This window comes from Oncorhynchus gorbuscha, unplaced genomic scaffold (assembly GCF_021184085.1).
Source record: "Oncorhynchus gorbuscha isolate QuinsamMale2020 ecotype Even-year unplaced genomic scaffold, OgorEven_v1.0 Un_scaffold_4938, whole genome shotgun sequence".
NCBI classification, from domain to species: Eukaryota; Metazoa; Chordata; class Actinopteri; order Salmoniformes; family Salmonidae; genus Oncorhynchus; species Oncorhynchus gorbuscha.
The window spans coordinates 10,001-30,221 of record NW_025748853.1 but is presented as its reverse complement, the minus strand read 5'-3'; the positions used below and the strand labels follow the sequence as shown (position 1 = coordinate 30,221).

Sequence of the window (20,221 nt, the reverse complement as noted above, 5' to 3'; positions counted from 1 at the left end):
TCATACAGACCTAAACACTATCCAGAACAACTATAGTCTGTCAGACAGACCACTATCCAGAACAACTATAGTCCTGATCATACAGACCTAAACACTATCCAGAACAACTATAGTCCTGATCATACAGACCTAAACACTATCCAGAACAACTATAGTCCTGATCATACAGACTAAACACTATCCAGAACAACTATAGTCCTGATCATACAGACCACTATCCAGAACAACTATAGTCCTGATCATACAGACCTAAACACTATCCAGAACAACTATAGTCCTGATCATACAGACCTAAACACTATCCAGAACAACTATAGTCCTGATCATACAGACCTAAACACTATCCAGAACAACTATAGTCCTGATCATACAGACCTAAACACTATCCAGAACAACTATAGTCCTGATCCACAGACCACTATCCAGAACAACTATAGTCCTGATACAGACCACTATCCAGAACAACTATAGTCCTGATCATACAGACCTAAAACTATCCAGAACAACTATAGTCCTGACAGACCAAACACTATCCAGAACAACTATAGTCCTGATCATATAGACCTAAACACTATCCAGAACAACTATAGTCCTGATCATACAGACCACTATCCAGAACAACTATAGTCCTGATACAGACCACACTATCCAGAACAACTATAGTCCTGATCATACAGACCTAAACACTATCCAGAACAACTAGAGACCTGATCATACAGACCTAAACACTATCCAGAACAACTATAGTCCTGATCATACAGACCTAAACACTATCCAGAACAACTATAGTCCTGATCATACAGACCACTATCCAGAACAACTATAGTCCTGAGACCACTACAGACCTAAACCACTATCCAGAACAACTATAGTCCTGATCATACAGACCTAAACACTATCCAGAACAACTATAGTCCTGATCATATCCAGAACCTAAACACTAACCTAAACACTAGAACACCTATAGACCTGATCATACAGACCTAAACACTATCCAGAACAACTATAGTCCTGATCATACAGACCTAAACACTATCCAGAACAACTATAGTCCTGATCATACAGACCACTATCCAGAACAACTATAGTCCTGATCATACAGACCTAAACACTATCCAGAACAACTATAGTCCTGATCATACAGACCACTATCCAGAACAACTATAGTCCTGATCATACAGACCTAAACACTATCCAGAACAACTATAGTCCTGATCATACAGACCACTATCCAGAACAACTATAGTCCTGATCATACAGACCACTATCCAGAACAACTATAGTCCTGATCATACAGACCACTATCCAGAACAACTATAGTCCTGATCATACAGACCTAAACACTATCCAGAACAACTATAGTCCTGATCATACAGACCTAAACACTATCCAGAACAACTATAGTCCTGATCAGACAGACCACTATCCAGAACAACTATAGTCCTGATCATACAGACCACTATCCAGAACAACTATAGTCCTGATCAGACAGACCTAGACACTATCCAGAACAACTATAGTCCTGATCATACAGACCTAGACACTATCCAGAACAACTATAGTCCTGATCATACAGACCTAAACACTATCCAGAACAACTATAGTCCTGATCATACAGACCACTATCCAGAACAACTATAGTCCTGATCATACATACCACTATCCAGAACAACTATAGTCCTGATCATATAGACCACTATCCAGAACAACTATAGTCCTGATCATATAGACCTAAACACTATCCAGAACAACTATAGACCTGATCATACAGACCTAAACACTATCCAGAACAACTATAGACCTGATCATACAGACCACTATCCAGAACAACTATAGTCCTGATCATACAGACCACTATCCAGAACAACTATAGTCCTGATCATACAGAACACTATCCAGAACAACTATAGTCCTGATCATACAGACCTAAACACTATCCAGAACAACTATAGTCCTGATCATACAGAACACTATCCAGAACAACTATAGTCCTGATCATATAGACCTACACACTATCCAGAACAACTATAGTCCTGATCATATAGACCTAAACACTATCCAGAACAACTATAGTCCTGATCATACAGACCTAAACACTATCCAGAACAACTATAGTCCTGATCATACAGACCACTATCCAGAACAACTAGAGACCTGATCATACAGACCTAAACACTATCCAGAACAACTATAGTCCTGATCATATAGACCTACACACTATCCAGAACAACTATAGTCCTGATCATACAGACCTAAACACTATCCAGAACAACTATAGTCCTGATCATACAGACCTAAACACTATCCAGAACAACTATAGTCCTGATCAGACAGACCACTATCCAGAACAACTATAGTCCTGATCATACAGACCACTATCCAGAACAACTATAGTCCTGATCATACAGACCTAAACACTATCCAGAACAACTATAGTCCTGATCATACAGACCTAAACACTATCCAGAACAACTATAGTCCTGATCATATAGACCTAAACACTATCCAGAACAACTATAGTCCTGATCATACAGACCTAAACACTATCCAGAACAACTATAGTCCTGATCATACAGACCACTATCCAGAACAACTATAGTCCTGATCATACAGACCTACACACTATCCAGAACTATAGTCCTGATCATACAGACCTAAACACTATCCAGAACAACTATAGTCCTGATCATACAGACCTAAACACTATCCAGAACAACTATAGTCCTGATCATACAGACCACTATCCAGAACAACTATAGTCCTGATCATACAGACCACTATCCAGAACAACTATAGTCCTGATCATACAGACCTAAACACTATCCAGAACAACTATAGTCCTGATCATACAGACCACTATCCAGAACAACTATAGTCCTGATCATACAGACCACTATCCAGAACAACTATAGTCCTGATCATACAGACCTAAACACTATCCAGAACAACTATAGTCCTGATCATACAGACCTAAACACTATCCAGAACAACTATAGACCTGATCATACAGACCTAAACACTATCCAGAACAACTATAGTCCTGATCATACAGACCTAGACACTATCCAGAACAACTAACACACTGAATTCATTCACCTCACAACGGGATACTACCAAGATACTCTGGGTTCTCACGATTCTATTGTATTGCGATTCGATACTGTGATTTTATTTGCGATTCGATGTTCCAAACTATTGGCTCAAGCGATGTCCACTGCAGAGAGCCAATGGAAAACAAGTTTTGATCAAATCATGGAAATAAACGTGCTTCCTATTTTTAAAAAGGAAGATGGAGAATGAGCTATGAAGAAAAAATATATACTGGGGTTTTTGCTGCAGGTACAGCCAACTAGTAATATTCCATCAACTCCCCCCCATCACCAGAATTCACACGTTTTCAGTCATTTAAAATAGCTTTTTATTGCATCTCTACACAATATCACAACACATTTTTTCAATCTGGGAGGTACACACAATCTACGCCCAATCTGGGAGGTACACCCACAATCTACACCCAATCTGGGAGGTACACCCACAATCTACACCCAATCTGGGAGGTACACCCACAATCTACACCCAATCTGGGAGGTACACCCAATCTACACCCAATCTGGGAGGTACACCCAATCTACACCCAATCTGGGAGGTATACCCATTCTACACCCAATCTGGGAGGTACACACACAATCTACACCCAACCTGGGAGGTATACCCAATCTACACCCAATCTGGGAGGTATACCCATTCTACACCCAATCTGGGAGGTACACCCACAATCTATACCCAATCTGGGAGGTACACCCACAATCTACACCCAATCTGGGAGGTACACCCACAATCTACACCCAATCTGGGAGGTACAGCCAATCTACACCCAATCTGGGAGGTACAGCCAATCTACACCCAATCTGGGAGGTACAGCCAATCTACACCCAATCTGGGAGGTACACCCAATCTGGGAGGTACACCCAATCTACACCCAACCTGGGAGGTACACCCACAATCTACACCCAATCTGGGAGGTACACCCACAATCTACACCCAATCTGGGAGGTACACCCAATCTACACCCAATCTGGGAGGTACACCCAATCTACACCCAATCTGGGAGGTACACCCAATCTACACACAATCTGGGAGGTACACACAATCTGGGAGGTACACACAATCTGGGAGGTACACCCAATCTGGGAGGTACACACAAGTATTCCATCCTGTCGCTGTGTATTTCAGATGGAATCAAGTCATTAGAATGTACCAGTCCACTCAAATATATCTCCTTGGACAAAACATTTCAGAACCCAGGGGAGAAAACTTCACCCCACCCCCCACTGGGAGAAGGACCAATCAGAATGACCCATAGATTAACAGAACAGGGCTGGGTTGCCAAACACAGGAACAGCTTGAAGTGGAACTAAAACTGGCCATGGATTTCCCACACTCGTGCTTTACAAAGCCCATGACTCAGACCGGCTGGCTGTTGGTTAGTCGTCTTATTCACTGTCAGATCATTTTGCAATGGATAAATCCACGTTTTCAGACTACTAAATCAGGCTTCTGTTGATTACAGTCAGGCTTGTAGACCAGTGGATTACAGTCAGGTTTGTAGACCAGTGGATTACAGTCAGGTTTGTAGACCAGTGGATTACAGTCAGCCTTGTAGACCAGTGGATTACAGTCAGCCTTGTAGACCAGTGGATTACAGTCAGCCTTGTAGACCAGTGGATTACAGTCAGCCTTGTAGACCAGTGGATTACAGTCAGCCTTGTAGACCAGATTACAGTCAGCCTTGTAGACCAGTGGATTACAGTCAGCCTTGTAGACCAGTGGATTACAGTCAGGCTTGTAGACCAGTGGATTACAGTCAGGCTTGTAGACCAGTGGATTACAGTCAGGCTTGTAGGCCAGTGGATTACAGTCAGGCTTGTAGACCAGTGGATTACAGTCAGGCTTGTAGACCAGTGGATTACAGTCAGGCTTGTAGACCAGTGGATTACAGTCAGCCTTGTAGACCAGTGGATTACAGTCAGCCTTGTAGACCAGTGGATTACAGTCAGGCTTGTAGACCAGTGGATTACAGTCAGGTTTGTAGACCTGTTGCAGTGGATTACAGTCAGGCTTGTAGGAAGTATTAAGACCACACATTGTTCTATTTAGAGGCCATGTTTATTAATAGACTAGCTAGATCCACAACTTGTTCCCCAGGTTTTAGTAGGCCTGAAACACTGTACTGGAATTAGACTGTCACACTCAGCTGACCTTCTGCAGATATAGATATAAAAACTTCTTTGGGAAAACAGCCCCGATGTTGGAAACAACCATCATTATGTTGTCATCGAGAGTGATGTATTTTCCAAGAAATACCACATATTTTATATACAGCAGGTTTTGAAAAAGGACCAACGAGTTTGGTCTGCTTCGTGTTTTCATTTTTTGCTATGGCAAAATAAAATAATACTGTGATACTGGTATCGGCCTAAAGGTGTATTTCACTGAATAGAGAAACAGTCAGACGCTTCTAAGGCTGTGAAGCTACGGGGGTCTGTCTGATCATCTGTGTCCAAACGCCTTCAATCGTCATGACTACGAGGACCTAGTTCTTTACTTGAATAAGGTGTTACTTGGAAGGCGTTTCGACACAGATGATCAGACCAAACGCGATCACGACACGCAGGTTAAAATATCAAAACAAACTCTGAACCAATGACATTCATTTGGGGACAGGTCGAAAGGCATTAAAACATGTATGACAATTTAGATAGTTAGCTTGCACTTGCTAGCTAATTTGTCCTATTTAGTTAGCTTGCTGTTGCTAGCTAATTTGTCCTAGGATATAAAACATTGAGTTGCTATTTTACCAGAAATGCACAAGGTCCTCTACTTCGACAATTAATCCACACATAAAAACGGCCAACCGAATCGTTTCTAGTTCTCTCTCCTCCTTCCAAGCATTTTCATATTTGAACTTATATGGAGATCGGCATCTAAACTTTCATAATATTACCACGACGACCGGCAAAACAGTTAGTCTTTCCCACGTGGGTATAACCAATGAGGAGATGGCACGTGGTACCTGCGTCTATAAACCAATGAGGAGACGGGAGAGGCAGGATTTCAGCATGATCTGCGTCAGAAATAGGAATGAGCTCTATTTTAGCCCTTGGTGTCGCAGACACTCGTTGGCGTCTTGTGAGCAGTGTAAACACAACAATAATTGAATAACATGGATTTCTAAAATTAGTTTGCGACGTGTCCGAACTGGTCAGAGTGTTAGGCTGCTGTAGCCAGTTGGGTCAGAGTGTTAGGCTGCTGTAGCCAGTTGGGTCAGAGTGTTAGGCTGCTGCAGCCAGTTGGGTCAGAGTGTTAGGCTGCTGCAGCCAGTTGGGTCAGAGTGTTAGGCTGCTGCAGCCAGTTGGGTCAGAGTGTTAGGCTGCTGCAGCCAGTTGGGTCAGAGTGTTAGGCTGCTGCAGCCAGTTGGGTCAGAGTGTTAGGCTGCTGCAGCCAGTTGGGTCAGAGTGTTAGGCTGCAGCAGCCAGTTGGGTCAGAGTGTTAGGCTGTAGCCAGTTGGGTCAGAGTGTTAGGCTGCAGCAGCCAGTTGGGTCAGAGTGTTAGGCTGCAGCAGCCAGTTGGGTCAGAGTGTTAGGCTGCTGTAGCCAGTTGGGTCAGAGTGTTAGGCTGCTGCAGCCAGTTGGGTCAGAGTGTTAGGCTGCTGTAGCCAGTTGGGTCAGAGTGTTAGGCTGCAGCAGCCAGTTGGGTCAGAGTGTTAGGCTGCAGCAGCCAGTTGGGTCAGAGTGTTAGGCTGTAGCCAGTTGGGTCAGAGTGTTATGCTGTAGCCAGTTGGGTCAGAGTGTTAGGCTGCTGTAGCCAGTTGGGTCAGAGTGTTAGGCTGCTGTAGCCAGTTGGGTCAGAGTGTTAGGCTGCTGTAGCCAGTTGGGTCAGAGTGTTAGGCTGCTGTAGCCAGTTGGGTCAGAGTGTTAGGCTGCTGTAGCCAGTTGGGTCAGAGTGTTAGGCTAGACAAGATGTCACATTGATAGAAAGCTGACCGTTACCTCGTCTGACGTCAGCTCCTCCTCCAGATCCGTGCTCAGTCTGCCGATGTGAAACATCCCTCCGTCCCCAGACGACTACGGACCAAACACATGACGCAGAGAATTAGAAAGATCTGTCTATGTTTCTTCAATGCGAACATGTAGGCCTAGCTAACATGTAGGCCTAGCTAACATGTAGGCCTAGCTAACATGTAGGCCTAGCTAACATGTAGGCCTAGCTAACATGTAGGCCTAGCTAACATGTAGGCCTAGCTAACATGTAGGCCTAGCTAACATGTAGGCCTAGCTAACATTTAGGCCTAGCTAACATTTAGGCCTAGCTAACATGTAGGCCTAGCTAACATGTAGGCCTAGCTAACATGTAGGCCTAGCTAACATTTAGCATCACTAAGTTAACATGTGTAATGTCTGTGGAAAAAAAGTACAGTTGAAGTCGGAAGTTTACATACACTTTAGGTTGGAATCATTAAAACTCGTTTTTCAACCACTTGTTAACAAACTATAGTTTTGTCAAGTCGGTTAGGACATCTACTTTGTGCATGACACAAGTAATGTTTTCCAACAATTGTTTACAGACAGATTATTTCACTTATAATTCACTGTGTCACAATTCCAGTGGGTCAGAAGGTTACATACACTAAGTTGACTGTGCCTTTAAACAGCTTGGAAAATTCCAGAAAATGATGTCATGGCTTTAGAAGCTTCTGATAGGCTAATTGACATAATTCGTGCTCAGTTATCATGTATTAACAGTCAGTAGTCAGTAGTACTAACAGCTCAGTTATCATGTATTAACAGTCAGTAGTACTAACAGCTCAGTTATCATGTATTAACAGTCAGTAGTACTAACAGCTCAGTTATCATGTATTAACAGTCAGTAGTCAGTAGTACTAACAGCTCAGTTATCATGTATTAACAGTCAGTAGTCAGTAGTACTAACAGCTCAGTTATCATGTATAAACATTCAGTAGTCAGTAGTACTAACAGCTCAGTTATCATGTATTAACAGTCAGTAGTCAGTAGTACTAACAGCTCAGTTATCATGTATTAACAGTCAGTAGTACTAACAGCTCAGTTATCATGTATTAACAGTCAGTAGTACTAACAGCTCAGTTATCATGTATTAACAGTCAGTAGTCAGTAGTACTAACAGCTCAGTTATCATGTATAAACATTCAGTAGTCAGTAGTACTAACAGCTCAGTTATCATGTATTAACAGTCAGTAGTCAGTAGTACTAACAGCTCAGTTATCATGTATTAACAGTCAGTAGTCAGTAGTACTAACAGCTCAGTTATCATGTATTAACAGTCAGTAGTCAGTAGTACTAACAGCTCAGTTATCATGTATTAACAGTCAGTAGTCAGTAGTACTAACAGCTCAGTTATCATGTATTAACAGTCAGTAGTCAGTAGTACTAACAGCTCAGTTATCATGTATTAACAGTCAGTAGTACTAACAGCTCAGTTATCATGTATTAACAGTCAGTAGTCAGTAGTACTAACAGCTCAGTTATCATGTATTAACAGTCAGTAGTCAGTAGTACTAACAGCTCAGTTATCATGTATTAACAGTCAGTAGTACTAACAGCTCAGTTATCATGTATTAACAGTCAGTAGTCAGTAGTACTAACAGCTCAGTTATCATGTATTAACAGTCAGTAGTACTAACAGCTCAGTTATCATGTATTAACAGTCAGTAGTACTAACAGCTCAGTTATCATGTATTAACAGTCAGTAGTCAGTAGTACTAACAGCTCAGTTATCATGTATTAACAGTCAGTAGTCAGTAGTACTAACAGCTCAGTTATCATGTATTAACAGTCAGTAGTACTAACAGCTCAGTTATCATGTATTAACTGTCAGTAGTACTAACAGCTCAGTTATCATGTATTAACAGTCAGTAGTCAGTAGTACTAACAGCTCAGTTATCATGTATTAACAGTCAGTAGTCAGTAGTACTAACAGCTCAGTTATCATGTATTAACAGTCAGTAGTCAGTAGTACTAACAGCTCAGTTATCATGTATTAACAGTCAGTAGTCAGTAGTACTAACAGCTCAGTTATCATGTATTAACAGTCAGTAGTACTAACAGCTCAGTTATCATGTATTAACAGTCAGTAGTCAGTAGTACTAACAGCTCAGTTATCATGTGTAATTCCTGCGTAATTGAAGTAACACTTATTAACATCTAGCAGTCATTTATACTAACTCAAGTGAACATGTTTGCTTTAATGCCGATGTAATTTACCTAACGTGCATTAAGCGGTACTAACTCAAGTCATAATGCCGGTGTAATTTACCTAACATGCATTAAGCGGTACTAACTCAAGTCATAATGCCGGTGTAATTTACCTAACATGCATTAAGCGGTACTAACTCAAGTCATAATGCCGGTGTAATTTACCTAACATGCATTAAGCGGTACTAACTCAAGTCATAATGCCGGTGTAATTTACCTAACATACATTAAACGGTACTAACTCAAGTCATAATGCCGGTGTAATTTACCTAACATGCATTAAGCGGTACTAACTCAAGTCATAATGCCGGTGTAATTTACCTAACATGCATTAAGCGGTACTAACTCAAGTCATAATGCCGGTGTAATTTACCTAACATGCATTAAACGGTACTAACTCAAGTCATAATGCCGGTGTAATTTACCTAACATGCATTAAACGGTACTAACTCAAGTCATAATGCCGGTGTAATTTACCTAACATGCATTAAGCAGTACTAACTCAAGTCATAATGCCGGTGTAATTTACCTAACATGCATTAAGCGGTACTAACTCAAGTCATAATGCCGGTGTAATTTACCTAACATGCATTAAGCAGTACTAACTCAAGTCATAATGCCGGTGTAATTTACCTAACATGCATTAAGCGGTACTAACTCAAGTCATAATGCCGGTGTAATTTAATAGGAAGTGGTACAAAGGCTGATTCCCTGATTACCTTAATAGTCGGAGTTCAGTGTTTGTTAGTAACTTACGGTTCTATTCTGAAACTCTGGTTTGAAGATTACTTTTTCTTTCTGTAGCTATTTTTCTTAGGTCTGCCAGTCTTTGGCATTTTGTTAAAATGGGCATAGGATTTATTAAAACTTCTAAAAAAAAAAAAACGTGCTTGTCTGAAAAGCATCCTCCAACTCCATCCTGTGACGTTTGCATGTTGTTGTTGTTGTTGTTGTTGTTGTTGTTGTTAGCAGCATTTGCAAACTCCTGCATGCAAACAAACCACAAACGGAGCACTCTTCTTTTTTTTAAAAACATTAATCTCATAGCAAAACATAACATAATGTTTTTTAACTCTTCGAAAACATCATGGATACCTCGCTGGCACATAGCGGCAGCGGTAGACAGTTCTGCTTGTGGTCGCTAGTTTAGCATTGATAACCCTTACCTGTCTGGTGTACCGGACTTCTTCGGTGCCGTTGAAGTGGGCTTCTCTCGCCGCCACCGGACTCGTCACCCCGGCTCGACCACGACACTTTCTTCGTGATGTTGGCCATGTTTTACTCGCGGTAGTTCTCCACTCTCACAATCAGTGAGATAGTTTTTTTATTTTGCAATTTGTGTCTGGTTATAACCGCCTCTCATTCTTGCCTTCCTTTATGGGAGGATCTCAATGACTTCCGCCTCGCGTCCTCTCTCCTCGTCTCCTTCTGAAAACCCCATTGGAGGAGAAATCCAGAGGTCCCGCCCCTCTGACCATCTCCTCCAATGGGTTTTGAAAAGGAGACAAGGAGAGATGAGTGAGGACGTTAAAGAGGGAACTTTTAGATATTCCACATGACTAAAATCATAGGCGAACTCGTGATGGTTTCTACCGGTGGCACACAGGGTCAAACATAACTGTTTTTCGCATGGATTTCTGGGAATTGTAGTTCTCTAACTGAAAGCTGAGACCAAAAACAGAGAGGAAGACGTATTTTTGCCATTATTTTACAGCATAAGAGCCAGGCAATGATATCGATGTCATATTATGAAGAACTGATTGTTTACATGTTGCTGGTGAATTATTGAATAATCTAGGTATTTGTAGCGGTCTTACATCAAGGACCTTGGAAATTGAAATAGTTGAAGTAGGTGACAGAAAAAAAAACTATGCTTTTCCCTCTCAAGTGAAATAATATACTGACAAGACAAAACCATGCATAACAAAGACATACAAACAAATTCAAACGAACTGAGTGAATCAATGTTTATAGATAAAGGGTCATTTGTCTCGTGAATGATGACTGTTATATATTCAGTAGAGTGGAGAGCAGCTCCAACTGACATAATCTTGATTTATTGGCATGATAATAACCGACATCAGTCTGTTGACTTTATAACAGAACAATCTGAACAATCTGCCTCTCTCTCTCTGTCTGTCTGTCTGCCTCTCTGTCTGTCTGTCGGTCTGTCCCTGTCTGTCTGTCCCTCTGTCTGCCTCTGTATGTCTGTCTGCCTCTCTCTCTGTCTAAGTCTGTATCTGTCTGTAAGTCTGTCTCTCTCTATGTCTGTCTGTCTGCCTCTCTGTCTGGCTGTCTGCCTCTCTGTCTGTCTGTCCATCTGTCCCTCTGTCTGCCTCTGTATGTCTGTCTAAGTCTGTATCTGTCTGTCTGTAAGTCTGTCTCTGTCTGTTGCTGGGTAACAATATATATGCTATGAAATAGTCTTTGTTTAGCCATATAACAACATTGCTTTAAGTAATAATTGATGGCTTTCATCCACATGGTCATTTTACAGTGTGTCAGTGGCACTGTTTAAGGTTAGAGAAGTGTTCCTCTTTCAATACAGGTCCACATCCAGTCCGAAGGGCAGTTCTGCCGGTCTTCATTCTCCCTGGTAGTTCATTGATGTCACGACTTCTGCCGAAGTCGTTGCCTCTCCTTGTTCGGGCGGTGCTCGGCGTTCAACGTCACCGGTCTTCTAGCCATCATTGATCAATTTTTAATTTTCCATTGGTTTTGTCTTGTCTTCCCACACACCTGTTTTCAATCCCATTCATTACCTGGATGTATTTAACCCTCTGTTTCCCCTCATGTCTTTGTCAGGTCATTTTTTGTTGTCAGTGCAGTGTTATTGTTTGTATAGGTGTTCCTCGGGTCTTCAACCCATGTTTTGTTTGTTTGTGGCACTGTTTATTGTTATGGAGTGTACTCTTGGAACTTTATTAAAAGACTCCATATTTAAACTCCATTTGACTCTCATGTGCCTGACTTCCCTGCCACCTATTACACCTATGCGTGACAATTGATGAACAGTAAAACATTTAGACAGCTGAATCCCAAGGCCCCCCAGGCTGGTTGTTGTTGTTTGTTATTATTTATTTTTAATTGACGCACAATTAAGACATAGACAACCAGGTGAGGGGAAATCAATTACCTTAATTGATCAATCAAGTACAGAGGAGTAAAAACCAGCCCACTCTGCCCTAAAGAACCACACTGTAGATCTAGGAGTGCCTATAGGGACGAGGGATGAGGGTCGGTTTGGAATCAGACGTCTCAGCTACAGTGTTCCAGGCACTCGCAGGCTACCTGCTGCACCTCCCCATGAACTCCGTCAACGTCCCCCAACTCGAGCACCACCCCCCGGGGTACCCCCCTCCCCGTAGCCACCCCCGTCACCTCCCCAGGACTCAACACCCGGTCCCATACGGTGAACCCCGCCAGGCGCCCCACGAACCCCTCGTTGGGATCAAACCCTCCCCCCTGGCTGTCCTGCTCTGCTCCCAGCACCACTATCCCCCCTCCTGGCACCTCGTAACCCTTCCTGAACCCTGACCCTGCGGAGGTCAGGCGCCGGTCGGTGTAGTGCCAGAATCGTCCCTGGATAGAGGACCAGAGTACACAGAGGTGGTGCCAGCACCCGTCCAGCACAGAGTCCACAGGGAGCTCACGGTACGCAGGGTCTCCCACCACGAAGTCCAGGGTTGCTCGGTTGGGGGTGGAGGAAGAAGAGGAGGAGGAGTTGCGTCCGTATAGGACTAGTTTGTTGTCGTTGTCTTCCGTGGCGTAAGAGAGGAGCGTTCCTACGTACCCGACGTCGACGCGGAACCACAGGCACACGGAGAGTTCTGGAAGAGCAGGGAAGCTCCGGGAGAAGGTGACGTAGTTCTCAGAGGAAGCTGACGGGAACAGGAGCATGGAGTCCACATTACAGACTGGAGGAGAGAAAACAGAGAGACTAGATAGTCAGGGAGTACTGGAACAAAAACACTGCAACAAATCAGACCTGGGATAACTCTAGTTGTGACATCAGACCTGGGATAACTCTAGTTGTGACATCAGACCTGGGATAACTCTAGTTGTAACTACTCGTTGTGACATCAGACCTGGGATAACTCTAGTTGTAACTACTGGTTGTGACATCAGACCTGGGATAACTCTAGTTGTAACTACTCGTTGTGACATCAGACCTGGGATAACTCTAGTTGTGACATCAGACCTGGGATAACTCTAGTTGTGACATCAGACCTGGGATAACTCTAGTTGTGACATCAGACCTGGGATAACACTAGTTGTGACATCAGACCTGGGATAACTCTAGTTGTGACATCAGACCTGGGATAACTCTAGTTGTAACTACTCGTTGTGACATCAGACCTGGGATAACTCTAGTTGTGACATCAGACCTGGGATAACTCTAGTTGTGACATCAGACCTGGGATAACTCTAGTTGTGACATCAGACCTGGGATAACTCTAGTTGTGACATCAGACCTGGGATAACTCTAGTTGTGACATCAGACCTGGGATAACTCTAGTTGTGACATCAGACCTGGGATAACTCTAGTTGTGACATCAGACCTGGGATAACTCTAGTTGTGACATCAGACCTGGGATAACTCTAGTTGTGACATCAGACCTGGGATAACTCTAGTTGTGACATCAGACCTGGGATAACTCTAGTTGTGACATCAGACCTGGGATAACTCTGGTTGTAACTACTGGTTGTGACATCAGACCTGGGATAACTCTAGTTGTGACATCAGACCTGGGATAACTCTAGTTGTAACTACTGGTTGTGACATCAGACCTGGAATAACTCCAGTTGTGACATCAGACCTGGGATAACTCTAGTTGTGACATCAGACCTGGGATAACTCTAGTTGTGACATCAGACCTGGGATAACTCTAGTTGTGACATCAGACCTGGGATAACTCTAGTTGTGACATCAGACCTGGGATAACTCTAGTTGTGACATCAGACCTGGGATAACTCTAGTTGTAACTACTCGTTGTGACATCAGACCTGGGAGAACTCTAGTTGTAACTACTAGTTGTGACATCAGACCTGGGATAACTCTAGTTGTGACATCAGACCTGGGATAACTCTAGTTGTAACTACTCGTTGTGACATCAGACCTGGGATAACTCTAGTTGTAACTACTAGTTGTGACATCAGACCTGGGATAACTCTAGTTGTAACTACTGGTTGTGACATCAGACCTGGGATAACTCTAGTTGTGACATCAGACCTGGGATAACTCTAGTTGTGACATCAGACCTGGGATAACTCTAGTTGTGACATCAGACCTGGGATAACTCCTTTTCAGAGGGAATAATTGGACTAAAACTCTTTGAATACAGATCTCAAAAAATGGCTACTTTTTAAAAAGTGTTTCAATACAGATCCCAAAAACAGACTACTTTTTAAAACTATTTGAAAACAGATCCCAAAAACAGACTACCTTGTAAAACTATTTGAATGCAGATCCCCACTGGGGTTATTATTTGACCCTGTTGGTCATCTATGAACGTTTGAACATCTGAACAATCTGGAGTTAATGGCCATATAGTATTATTGTTATGCAGGTGAATGAGGACCCAAAAGCGACTTGGCGAAAACAGAGTCTTTAATCCAGTAAAGTAAATATACAATCATAAAGCACAATTCCACTCGTAATGACGAGAACAGACTGGAGACTCGATCATGAACTGCAGGTTGCCTCGGGAAGGCACTTGAACGTAGCAGACTCAGACACCTGCTCACCACGCAGCATCTGAGGGAACGACAGGGCGATACACAGACACAGCACGGTGAACAATAGACAAGGATCCGACAGGGCAGAAACGGAAAACAAGGGGAGAAATAGGGACTCTAATCAGGGAAAAAGATAGGGAACGGGTGTGGGAAGACTAAATGATTGATTAGGGGAATAGGAACAGCTGGGAGCAGGAACGGAACGATAGAGAGAAGAGAGAGAGGAAGGGAGAGAGAAAAAGGGGAACGAACCTAAAAAGACCAGCAGGGGGAAAACGAACAGAGGGAAAAGCAAAATGACAAGACAATATAAGACAAAACATGACAATTATAATCTCCACCCAGCACAGCCAGAAGAGGACTGGCCACCCCTCAGAGCCTGGTTCCTCTCTACCCAGTACAGCCAGAAGGGGACTGGCCACCCCTCAGAGCCTGGTTCCTCTCTACCCAGTACAGCCAGAAGAGGACTGGCCACCCCTCAGAGCCTGGCTCCTCTCTACCCAGTACAGCCAGAAGAGGACTGGCCACCCCTCAGAGCCTGGCTCCTCTCTACCCAGTACAGCCAGAAGAGGACTGGCCACCCCTCAGAGCCTGGTCCCTCTCTACCCAGTACAGCTAGAAGAGGACTGGCCACCCCTCAGAGCCTGGTTCCTCTCTACCCAGTACAGCCAGAAGAGGACTGGCCACCCCTCAGAGCCTGGTTCCTCTCTACCCAGTACAGCCAGAAGAGGACTGGCCACCCCTCAAAGCCTGGTTCCTCTCTACCCAGTACAGCCAGAAGGGGACTGGCCACCCCTCAGAGCCTGGTTCCTTTCCACCCAGTACAGCCAGAAGAGGACTGGCCACCCCTCAGAGCCTGGTTCCTCTCTACCCAGTACAGCCAGAAGAGGACTGGCCACCCCTCAGAGCCTGGTTCCTTTCCACCCAGTACAGCCAGAAGAGGACTGGCCACCCCTCAGAGCCTGGTTCCTTTCCACCCAGTACAGCCAGAAGGGGACTGGCCACCCCTCAGAGCCTGGTTCCTCTCTACCCAGTACAGCCAGAAGAGGACTGGCCACCCCTCAGAGCCTGGTTCCTCTCTACCCAGTACAGCCAGAAGAGGACTGGCCACCCCTCAGAGCCTGGTTCCTCTCTAGGTTTCTTCCTAGGTTCCTGACTTTCTAAGGAGTTTTTCCTAGCCATCGTGCTTCTACATCTGCATTACTTGCTGTTTGGGGTATCCCCTACAACTGGGGTATCCCCTACAACTAGACTATCCCCTACAACTAGACTATCCCCTACAACTAGACTATCCCCTACAACTAGACTACCCCCTACAACTAGACTATCCCCTACAACTAGACTATCCCCTACAACTAGACTATCCCCTACAACTAGACTACCCCCTACAACTAGACTACCCCCTACAACTAGACTATCCCCTACAACTAGACTATCCCCTACAACTAGACTACCCCTACAACTAGACTATGCTCTACAACTAGACTACCCCCTACAACTAGACTACCCCCTACAACTAGACTATCCCCTACAACTAGACTACTCCCTACAACTAGACTATCCCCTTTCTCTCTTTCTATCTCATTCCCTCTCCTTCCCTCTCTCTCTCTCCCTCCTCCTCACATCCTCAGGTCAGGACAATGTAGTAAAAGCAGACAGTAAATCATGAAGCCTGAAGTCTACTGTAGCCCAGGATGATGGTCCCGACAGGATTGGCTGGATGGGAGTTGTGGCCGGAGAACAGAACTGTCAGTGTAACAGCTTTATTCTCAGTCATGTTTTATAGGTCAAACACACCATGATGACGAACAGCTAAAAGCGGAGTGGGACTCGGGCTGTAGGAAGGAAACAGACTGGTACCCAGGCTATAGGAAGGAAACAGACTGGTACCCAGGCTATAGGAAGAGGTGGGACCATCTAATCCCAGTCTTGGACTGTTTCTGCATTCAACAACAGCAAATGAGGAGGCTATAGGAAAAACACACTGGCACCCAGGCTATAGGAAGGCTATAGAAACAGATTGGTGCCCAGGCTATAGGAAGGAAACAGACTGGCACCCAGGCTATAGGAAGGCTATAGAAACAGATTGGTGCCCAGGCTATAGGAAGGAAACAGACTGGTAGCCAGGCTATTAGAAGGCTATAGAAACAGACTGGTACCCAGACTATAGGAAGGCTATAGAAACAGACTGGTACCCAGACTATAGGAAGGCTGTAGAAACAGACTGGTACCCATGCTATAGGAAGGAAACCGACTGGTACCCAGGCTATAGAAACAGACTGGTACTCAGACTATAGAAACAGACTGGTACCCAGGCTATAGAAACAGACTGGTACTCAGACTATAGAAACAGACTGGTACTCAGACTATAGGAAGGCTATAGAAACAGACTGGTACTCAGACTATAGGAAGGCTATAGAAACAGACTGGTACTCAGACTATAGGAAGGCTATAGAAACAGACTGGTACCCAGGCTATAGAAACAGACTGGTACTCAGACTATAGGAAGGCTATAGAAACAGACTGGTACCCATGCTATAGGAAGAAACAGACTGGTACCCAAGGCTATAGAAACAGACTGGTACTCAGACTATAGAAACAGACTGGATAAGGCTATAGAAACAGACTGGTACTAGATGACTATAGAAACAGACTGGTACTCAGACTATAGGAAGGCTATAGAAACAGACTGGTACTCAGACTATAGGAAGGCTATAGAAACAGACTGGTACTCAGACTATAGGAAGGCTATAGAAACAGACTGGTACTCAGACTATAGGAAGGCTATAGAAACAGACTGGTACTCAGACTATAGGAAGGCTATAGAAACAGACTGGTACTCAGACTATAGGAAGGCTATAGAAACAGACTGGTATCCAGGCTATAGAAACAGACTGGTACCGAGGCTATAGAAACAGACTGGTATCCAGGCTATAGAAACAGACTGGTACCAAGGCTGAAGAGAACTGATTCTGTCAGCCATTTATCAACTTGTCAACCACAAACTGACTCCTGTAATAACCAGCTGACTGATCAATGTGTAGAGATGATTCTGCATTTCTTGGCCAAGGCCTTGTGTATCACTTTCTAGACTTACAGAATATAGTGATTCTCTAACTGGGTTTATTTATATTAGGTTATTCAGCGTGAACAATAGAGTTAGATTGATTCTTCAGATGTGAACATAACTCTTAACTCTCAGATGGTCCAAACCCACTGAGACTATATCCTGTATCTATCAACACGTAACCCCTCTCTCTCTCTCTCTCTCTCTCTCTCTCTCTCTCTCTCTCTCTCTCTCTCTCTCTCTCTCTCTCTCTCTCTCTCTCTCTCTCTCTCTCTCTCTCTCTCTCTCTCTCTCTCTCTCTCTCTCTCTCTCTCTCTCTCTCTCTCTCTCTCTCTCGTCTGTTTATCTATTTAGAGAGCAGAGGACCTTGTAGTCCCAAGATGGGGCAAATGTAATGGTTCAACTCCCCTTTCCCTCCAAACTGAATGGAAAAACACAACAATGCCTTTATCAGATGTGTGTGTGTGTGTGGTGTGTGTGTCTTCCTGGTCTCTCGTGGCTCAGCAGATGTTGTTTCTGGATGTAAAACACATACAGTGCATTGTTAAAGTTTTCTTATGTAACGGCCTTATTCTAGAATGGATTCAATTCATTATTTTCCTCATCAATATACACACAATACCCCATGATGACATCACAATACCCCGTAATGACATCACAATACCCCATAATGACATCACAATACCCCATAATGACATCACAATACCCCATAATGACATCACAATACCCCGTAATGACATCACAATACCCCATAATGACAAAGTGAAAACAGATTTTTAGAAATGTTTGCATGGTGGTGTGAGTACCCGTGCTGCATTGGTTTGGCTTTCCTGCCACTTGTGTTGTGCACAGATGATTACGGATCTCGTGTATTGGTACTCCTGTATTGGTACTCCTGTATTGGTGTAACAGTATAATTTTAAACCGTCCCCCTCGCCCATACCCGGGCGCGAACCAGGGACCTTCTGCACAAATCAACAACAGTCACCCACGAAGCGTCATTACCCATCGCTCCACAAAGGCCGCGACCCTTGCAGAGCAAGGGGAACCACTACTTCAAGGTCTCAGAGCAAGTGACGTCACTGATTGAAACACTATTTAGCGCACACCGCTAACTAAGCTAGCCGTTTCACATCCGTTACATTGGTACTCCTCACTCTTTTGTATGGGTTTCTACCCTGTGTTTTGTATACGTGTTTGTTTGGTCTGCGTGCCTTTACACGGCACGCTGTAATTTGGTTCAATAAAAACACCTATTACGTATTCCTGCGCCTGTCTCCTATTCCATCATACCAGCGTAACAATAAGTATTCAGACCCTTTGCTATGAGACTCAAAATTGAGCTCAGGTACATCCTGTTTCCATTGATCATCCTTGAGGTGTTTCTACAATTTGATTGGAGTCCACCTGTGGTAAATTCAGTTGATTGGATATGATTTGGAAAGACACACACCTGTCTACATAAGGTCCCACAGTTGACAGTGCATGTCAGAGCAAAAACCAAGCCATGAGGTTGAAGGAATTGTCCGTAGAGCTCCGAGACAGGATTATGTCGAGGCACAGATCTGAAGGGAACAAGGGTACCAAAAATAATAATAATACTGCAGAATTGAAGGTCCCCAAGAACACAGTGGCCTCCAAGGGTACCGAAACATTTCTGCAGCATTGAAGGGCCCAGTGGCCTCCAAGGGTACCGAAACATTTCTGCAGCATTGAAGGGCCCAGTGGCCTCCAAGGGTACCGAAACATTTCTGCAGCATTGAAGGGCCCAGTGGCCTCCAAGGGTACCAAAGCATTTCTGCAGCATTGAAGGGCCCAGTGGCCTCCAAGGGTACCAAAACATTTCTGCAGCATTGAAGGGCCCAGTGGCCTCCAAGGGTACCAAAGCATTTCTGCAGCATTGAAGGGCCCAGTGGCCTCCAAGTGGCCTCCAAGGGTACCAAAACATTTCTGCAGCATTGAAGGGCCCAGTGGCCTCCAAGGGTACCAAAGCATTTCTGCAGCATTGAAGGGCCCAGTGGCCTCCAAGGGTACCAAAACATTTCTGCAGCATTGAAGGGCCCAGTGGCCTCCAAGGGTACCAAAGCATTTCTGCAGCATTGAAGGGCCCAGTGGCCTCCAAGGG

General features: G+C 44.0%; 1 protein-coding gene across 1 annotated transcript in view; it reads right to left on the bottom strand.

Moving 5' to 3' along the window:
- Window positions 1–12,342: 12,342 nt before the first annotated feature.
- Window positions 12,343–20,221, bottom strand: part of LOC124028874 (trichohyalin-like) — a gene marked incomplete at its 5' end in the record, with an annotated part of 16,321 nt that continues 8,442 nt past the window's right edge. Inside the window, one exon of the mRNA XM_046340788.1 lies at window positions 12,343–13,207. Within this exon, the coding sequence (XP_046196744.1) occupies window positions 12,549–13,207 (659 nt within the window). The remainder of the gene's footprint in view (window positions 13,208–20,221) is intronic.